This window comes from Mus caroli, unplaced genomic scaffold (genome assembly GCF_978045245.1).
Source record: "Mus caroli unplaced genomic scaffold, Mus_caroli_1 scaffold_22, whole genome shotgun sequence".
Taxonomy (NCBI): domain Eukaryota; kingdom Metazoa; phylum Chordata; class Mammalia; order Rodentia; family Muridae; genus Mus; species Mus caroli.
Genome location: NW_028227277.1, coordinates 7,916,296 through 7,924,705, shown reverse-complemented (window position 1 = coordinate 7,924,705; position 8,410 = coordinate 7,916,296). Strand labels below are relative to the sequence as shown.

The 8,410-nt window shown below is 37.6% G+C and overlaps 1 protein-coding gene across 1 annotated transcript in view; it reads left to right on the top strand.

Moving 5' to 3' along the window:
* Positions 1–3,627, top strand: part of LOC147000053 (vomeronasal type-2 receptor 116-like) — an 8,862-nt gene extending 5,235 nt beyond the window's left edge. The window contains 3 exon segments of the mRNA XM_085834359.1: positions 172–396; positions 1,499–1,622; positions 2,762–3,627. Coding sequence (XP_085690485.1) covers positions 172–396; positions 1,499–1,622; positions 2,762–3,627 — 1,215 coding nt within the window.
* The last annotated feature ends 4,783 nt before the right edge of the window (positions 3,628–8,410 follow it).

The following is an 8,410-nucleotide window of genomic DNA, read 5'->3' as shown; positions in this document are numbered from 1 at the left end:
GAAGTATATAAATTTTCAGTTATCAATGAGGTATACTGTTTTTTTATACACACGTTTATTTCAATACAGCTGCTTTTTTTTCTGGAGTCATTAAGAAATTAGGGAATTCTCAATTTTGTGTTACCTTTATAGATATGCTTTGTTCATATTGTAAGCATTAATCTCTTCTAGATGTCTTCCTTGATGAAAACCAGGGTATTTACGAACCCTGTTGGAGAACTGGTGAACATGAAGCATAGGGAAAATCAGTGTACAGAGTATGACATTTTCATCATTTGGAATTTTCCACAAGGCCTTGGATTAAAAGTGAAAATAGGAAGCTATATACCTTGTTTTCCAAAGAGTCAACAACTTCATATATCTGATGATTTGGAATGGGCCATGGGAGGAACATCAGTGGGTATACCATAATTTTTATTTTTCAGGATATATAGGTTTTTAAATATGAGATTGTGTGTTTAATACCAATTGCTACTTTTGCAAAAGACCATCCAATGTTACAATAATCAAACTTTGATAATGCTCAACTTCAAGTATATCTGGTAATCGATGGATCAATGGCCTCTGAATTCCATGTTCAATAGTACCCAAATTGTCTATTACCTACAATACAGGAATATATATAATGGGTTTATAGTATAATGTATATGTACATATGATTAATGAAAAAAAAATTAACTATATATTAACATGTTTTTTTTAATTCTGTAGAAACATATTTATAACCTAATTAAGTATATCATGGACTCTTTAACGTAAATGTTTCTCCATATTGAAGGTTTTCTCTTTTTAATTTATATATTTTATATTGTTTTTTATTTATTTACATTTAAAATGTTATCTTCCTTCGTGATTTCCCCTCCTCCGTGGAGGATTGCCTTATCTGGCATCAGTGGGAGGGGAATCCCTTGCTCCTCTGAAGGGTTGATGCCCCAGCACAGGGGAATACTAGAGTGATGAGGCAGGAATGGGTGGGTGTGGAGCTCCCTCATAGATGCAGGGGAAAGAGAGTAAGGGATAGTGTGTTCAAAGTTTTCTTTTACACTTAGGAGTACTTCATTAATTTCATAAGAGTGTTATATAAAATATTTTGTTCATAGTCATCAAACTACTCTCTCTTGATTTACCCTACATTCTCCCTCCATATATCCCAGTATCTTTTTTGTAATTTATAAATCATGAGAGAAAAACTTGTGCCACCTAAACATTCTTTTTGGATTGATCAGTTTAGGAAGGTACACTTTTGAATTGCTACAACCTGAATGATACAAAAATAATATTAAATGATGTAGTAAATTTTTTGTGACAATCAGTGTGTTGGAGGTAACAAGATTAAAATGTGCCTGATATTGTAAAGTGATACAAGTTATCAGAGGAATATGTATAGCCATTTCTGTTAGTGCTCCATATATCAATCTATGGGTCATTATTCATATGATAAATACATGAAATACACACACTCATATGCATATTATATAACATTTATGCACTGCCTCAGGTTCCCTCCTCCGTGTGTAGTGTGACATGTACTGCTGGATTCAGGAAAATTTTTCAGAAAGAAACATCAGACTGCTGCTTTGATTGTGTTCAGTGCCCAGAAAATGAGGTTTCCAATGAAACAGGTACATTCTTGCATACAGAAGAATATTTGATAAATTTGAATACCTTCTCTATCCAAACTAGAAATATGAAATGGCCTAGATGCGAACTAAAGACCTAACATCTCCATGACTGAAAACATAATCAGTTAAATAGTGCCAACCTCTTTTGGTACCAGCAAAAAACTTCCAATATCTTCTTAAAACAAGGCCTTTCTCTCAAATTATGATGGTTACTGTTTTCATATTATATAGAAAGTATTTAGGAGGACATACCTGTATAACAATGTTTTAAAGAAACATTTTAGATGTAATAATCTATGCATATGTTTATTTTTCTTTGATTTGTTGCACATAGAAAGTTGACCACCTGATCAGTCCAAAATCTTTCCCTCTATCACCCAGCTTACACTGTGAAAAAGACCAGATGCTCAGGGTAACAGTTGTTGTTTAATGAAATATATTTTAAGAGGTTAGATGGTCAGAGGATTAAGTATTTCCTCTTAAAGAATTAGAACAAGAGTGAAGATTTCAAAATGCAGCAAGAGATGGCTCAGAGCTTAGCTAAGGAAAGAGGGATAAATGTGAACATCCATAAGCTTCCTGCCATATAGCATGGAATGTGTATTTGGCAAGATAGAGATTGAAAAACAATGAAAGGACATGCATACGTCTATGAGGTGTACAGCTACAAGAACGAAAATATTCCTTTATGCAAACAGTATTTGAATGAGGAATTGTATATTCTGGTTCCTATGTGGAGATACAGACAGAGGCAAATACCACAGAGCAAACAAAGTACGTGATGCATTTCATCAACTGACACCAGTACCGATGTCTGCACACTACCCTTGTCTGTGAATAGTGAATTTATTTTTACAGGAATTAAATAATCTGAGATTATGCATATAATTATTCATCATATTTTTGTTTTTGTAAAATAAGAATATTTTCCTGTTCCACTTTCCATGATTTTTTTTTTCAATCACAATGCATAGGTCAATACTGGGCAATTTTAAGTTAGTGGTTCTACAGCAAAAAGGAAGGGAATAGATCATCAACACTAGATTATTTATTAATATTTGCTATGAATAACACAAATATAAAATTATTACCTATGTAATTATGATATCTTATAAGGGTTTATGTACATTTGCCAGCAGATATGGAACAGTGTGTGAAGTGTCCAGATGATAAGTATGCCAACGTAGAGCAAACCTACTGTCTCTCAAGAACTATATCATTTTTGGCTTATGAAGATCCACTGGGGACGACCCTAGGCTGCATGGCACTGTCCTTCTCGGCCATCACAATTCTAGTCCTCGTCACATTTGTGAAGTACAAGGATACTCCCATTGTGAAGGCCAATAACCACATTCTCAGCTACATCCTGCTCATCTCTCTAGTATTCTGCTTTCTCTGCTCGCTGCTCTTCATTGGACATCCCGACCAGGTCACCTGCATCTTGCAGCAGAGCACATTTGGCGTATTTTTCACTGTGTCTGTTTCTACAGTATTGGCCAAAACAATAACTGTGGTCATGGCTTTCAAACTCACTACTCCAGGAAGAAGAATGAGAGGGATGTTGGTAACAGGGGCTCCTAAGTTGGTCATTCCCATTTGTACCCTAATCCAACTTGTTCTCTGTGGAATCTGGTTGGTAACATCCCCTCCCTTTATTGACAGAGATATACAATCTGAACATGGGAAGATTGTCATTCTTTGCAATAAAGGCTCTTTCATTGCCTTCCACATTGTCCTGTTATACTTGGGCTCCTTGGCTCTGGTGAGCTTCACTTTGGCTTTCTTGGCTAGGAACCTTCCTGACACATTCAATGAAGCCAAGTTCCTAACTTTCAGCATGCTGGTGTTTTGCAGTGTCTGGATCACCTTCCTCCCTGTCTACCACAGCACCAAGGGGAGGGTCATGGTGGTTGTGGAGGTTTTCTCAATCTTGGCTTCTAGTGCAGGGTTGCTAATGTGTATCTTTGTCCCAAAGTGTTATGTTATTTTAATTAAACCAGATTGAAATTTTATACATAAGTACAAAGATAAATTTCATTATTGAAATATTCATACTATGAAAATGTTAAATGATACTCAACATATTTTTTCTTTGTTGTAACAAAAGTAGTACTTAATCTTATAAAAATTTAAATAATATACAAAATTGAACTTACAAACATGGTCTCATTCATAAGGACACAATTTTGAAGATATTGAGAACCAGGAATCTCAATTGTGGAAACGCTACCATCATCCTGACCTGCAGTTTTGTATGTAAACCATGAACTTAATTAATGATTAATATTAGGTGACCATACTGACTGTGAATACTACCATCTCTAGGCAAGATGTTTTTGGAGTTATAAGATAAAGGTCTGAAGACAACATGGTTGTAACGCCAGTAATCAACATTTTCCCTCATGCTTTCATGGAGTTACAGCATCCAATTTCAGGCCTTGGCTTCATTCAATATACTGTGTCCAAGGTACATAAGTAAATAAACACTTTCCTCAAAAGCTTCTTTTGATTGCTATGTGTTTTTTTTTTCAGCAACGGAATATAAAATATCAACAAAATGGTAAATTGTTTCTGTTGAGATTTAGAATATCATCGATTCCTGATGCAATAGAAGGCACTCATTTGAAAAGAGAAACAAGCGTGAATATTAGCAGTATGAAGTACAGTGACAGCACAGAAGAACTGTACTTTGGAATAGCTTTAAAATGTACTGGGAAGATGTTAAGAATGTCAGATAACATTACAAAAAAGAAATATTTTATTAAAGGGACTATGCATATCAACTTGTGCCTACAATATAAGGCTCTTTACATTTATGTGAAAAGACACAATGAGGAGCAATGGAGAGACCTGGGAAGGAAAGTGGACAGGGTGGTGGAAATTGGGGGAAGAGGGGATCAGGGTCTGGTATTGGCTGAGGGAAAAGGACTGAAACCCTGAGGGCCAGCAGAAAGAATGTAAACAAGCAACCTCAGGAGAGAGGAGGTTTTGGGAAACCCAGGGTGCACCAGAGACCTGGAAGGTGAGAGAATCCCAGGACTTAAAGGAAGGGACCTTATATGAAATACCTGACAGTAAGGAGAGGGACTTTTGAACCCACCATCAGCAGGAATATCAAGTATGTGATGGGTTTGCCACCCCACAGACACAATTCTGACCCATATTGTTTCTGTCTTAAAGAAGTATAGGGATAGAAATGGAGATGAGCCTGAGGAAAGGAAGGTCCAGTGGCAGGCCAAAGTGGGGTCCAGGTCAGTGGGAGGGCCCAAGGCCTGACACTATTACTGAGGTTATAGAACACTCACAAAAGGGGCCTATCATGACTGCCCTCCAAAAGACCCAGCAATAGCTGGAAAAGTCAGGTGCACATATTTGCACCCAACCAATGGACAGAAACAGCTGACACCTGTTGTTGAATGAGGGAAACTGAATGAAGCTGATGAGAAGGGCCATCCTGTATGAGGACCAACAGTCTCAGGTAATCTGCACCCCTGAGTCTCTCAAACACTGCACCTCTTAACAGGCAGTTTACACCCGCTGTTATGAGACCCCTAACACACATACAGTAGAAGACTTCCAGGTCTGTGTTCATTCAGAGATAATGCACCTAATCCTCAAGGGACTGGAGGGCCCAGGGCATATAGAGGTCAGGTGAAGTGGGTGTGGAGGTATCCACATGGAGACGGGGTGAAGGCATGGAATATGGAGCAGTCAGAGGGTGGATGGGGCTGTGGTGAATGGAATATGTAGTGTAAAATATAAATGAAAAATAAAATTAAATTTTAAAAGAAATGTATAGAAATAAATAATATACCCAATGATAAATAAATAAACAAAGGAAGAAAGGAGAGAGAAGGAGAGGGAGAAGGAAAGGGAGAGGGGAAGGGGCAGGCAGAGGGGAGACAGAGAGAAAGAGAGAGAGAGAGAGAGAGAGAGAGAGAGAGAGAGAGAGAGAGAGAGACAGAGACAGAGACAGAGACAGAGACAGAGACAGAGACAGAGACAGAGAGAGAGAGGACATCCTGAGTTTTGCAATAAAATGGATGGAACTAGAAAATATTATCCAGAGTGAGGTAACTCAGACCCAAAAGGACATGCATGGCATGTATACAGTAATAAGTTGATGTTAGAAAAAAAAGTACACAGCACCCATGATACATTCCATAAAACTCAAAAAGTTTAACAAGATGGAGTTCCCAAGTTAGAATGCCTCCATCCAACTTGGCAAGAGGAAGAAAGAAATCACATGGGAGGGAGGCAGGGATGGAAGGAACTGGTTGGGAAATGAGACAGGGAGATAGAGAGGAGAACATGATAAGGTATTGGGTGGAGGGAAAGGATTGAAGCCCTGAGAGCCAGCAGAAAAAAATGGAAACAGGCAACTTTGAGAGGTAGGAGGGTGGGAGACCCTGCAAATGGTTTCCGAGAACAGGGAGATGAGAGACTCTCATGACTCAAAGGGAGTGACAAAGAAATTCTGTGCAGTACGTTGAGGGACCTACTAGAGCCCACTTCCAGGAGAAAGATAGGGCATCAAGTGTTCAATGGGGTTACCATTCTACAGTCCAAACTCTAACCCATAATTGTTCCTGTCAAAAAGAACTGCAGTGAAAAAAAAAATGGAAAGGAGACTGAGGAAAAGGAGGTCCCACCACAGGCTCAAATTGGTGTCCAACTCAAGGGGAGACCCAAAGCCTGACACTTTTACAGAGGCCATGGTGTTCTCCCATCACTGCCCTTTTAAAGACCCAACATGCAGCTGAAAGAGGTAGATGCAGATATTTACACCCAACAAATGGAAAGAAGCTACTGACCCCCTTGGTTGCATTATGAAAAACTGGAGGAAGCTGAGCACGAGGGCAACCCTGTATGAGTACCAGCAAGTAGTCTCAATTACCCTGGACCCTGAGATCTTTTAGACATTGGACCACAAACCATGCAGCATACATCAGCTGATATGAGACTACCAACACATATACAGCAGAGGAGTGTGGAGTTTTTGTTCAGTTAGAGAACATGTACCAAAACCTCCAGAGACCTGAGGCCCAGAGAACAAAGAGGACTAGAGGGGTCCAGTGTGGGGAGAAAACCTCAGACATAGGGGGAGGACATATGGGATATGAACAGTGATAGGGTAGACCAGCAGGGTGATAATGACTGTAGTATAAGAAAGATTATATAAAAATTTTAAAAATGTGTATAAATTGCCTGATATGATAACTAGATATAGAATTCGAGTCCTCAACCGAAAGAAAACATAGCCATTTTCATTGATTTCTTTGCTTATTCCTTCATTTATTTATTCATTGACAAATTCACTTTATATCTCTTGTGTAGTGGTAGTTCTGTCTATCCACCTAGTCCCCATTCAAACAGCCCCACCCCTCATTTACCCACTTCTTTTCCTCTGAGAAGAGAGATTCCCGTTTGGGTATGAACTTACCCTGGCTAATTTGAACCATTATTATATAATCCAACTTGACATTCAATGACTAGAACGCTAAAATATTTGTAATAATGTATTTCTAGGTCTTGAAATTGAATGCTTAACAATGCTTCATACAAATTGGAGTTGAAATGACTAAAATTGAAAGAACTAAAATTAAGGTTAAGTGTTAAAATTGCTTTGAAATGATAAAATCCACTAAAATTATCTATTTATTTGGCTAAGAGACAGCACTAACAATAAAATATGTGTTGGTACTGTGATGTGAAACTCAAAGCTCTAAAACAACTTTATAACCAGCCTGTTAATGATGTACCATATGCAGTTATCTGCATTGTTGGGACATCTCTAGCTTGTATCTTCTTTTATAACTTTACCTTATTAAATAAGAATGAGTTGAAAATGTTAGTTTAAGTAATCATAAGGCTGTGGATAATATAAAAGTGACAATTATAGCAGCGCATATTTTTCTTCCTTCCTAATGATGTACACCGTATATCTGTTTTAATTTGCTATGGATGCTTGTTTCCAAAGAAATTCTTGGATATAAAAGTGCAAAAGCTGTTTATGTAGAACAAATTAGTCATTCAAAGTAACTACAAATTTATATACACATTCTGGGAAGGGAGCTGGTTAACTTCACTGAGCACCCAGGTCTATTAATCAGGGCACTGATCAGAAGTCATGAAGAAAACATTGCATACTTCATCACAACTTTGGAGGAGCCTGGTTTCTTTGGGCTGCTATGTTACTTGACATTATAAATAATTCAGTGCATGTTTTCTGTTCCATACAGTTACATCTCTTTCATTAACACCTGTGAAAGTTGAAATTTTACACTGTAGGCAGAAAAATGTTCATATTCAGTGGAACACTTTTGTTTTAAGATCAGAGAAATTATGAATAAATAAGCTCTGTGTCTGTAAGATAAGCAAACTAGCATTTATTTATTTACATGTTCTGGACAAATGAGTGGTGTGCTTTATTTTTCTTTCCAAAATCTTTTGTTTGTTCTTACTAAATAGATATGCTGCCTCTAGGTTTTCTGCTTAAGTAGAAAAGTACACTTGAGGTAACTGTAAACCTATGTGAATGATTAGTAAGGCTGCAGTTGAGCAATCATCTCTCCTTCATGTTAATTCACATTGGGGAACATATTATACATTTTGGACCTCCAACACTACTGACTTCTAATTCTATGCTTATATAGTATTCTGTATATATATACACAGAATGGCTAAGATCAAATATTCAGGTGACAGCAGATGCTGGTGAGGATGTGGTGAAAGAAGAATATTCCTCTATTGCTGGTTTGATTGGAACCTTGTATGACCACTCTTGA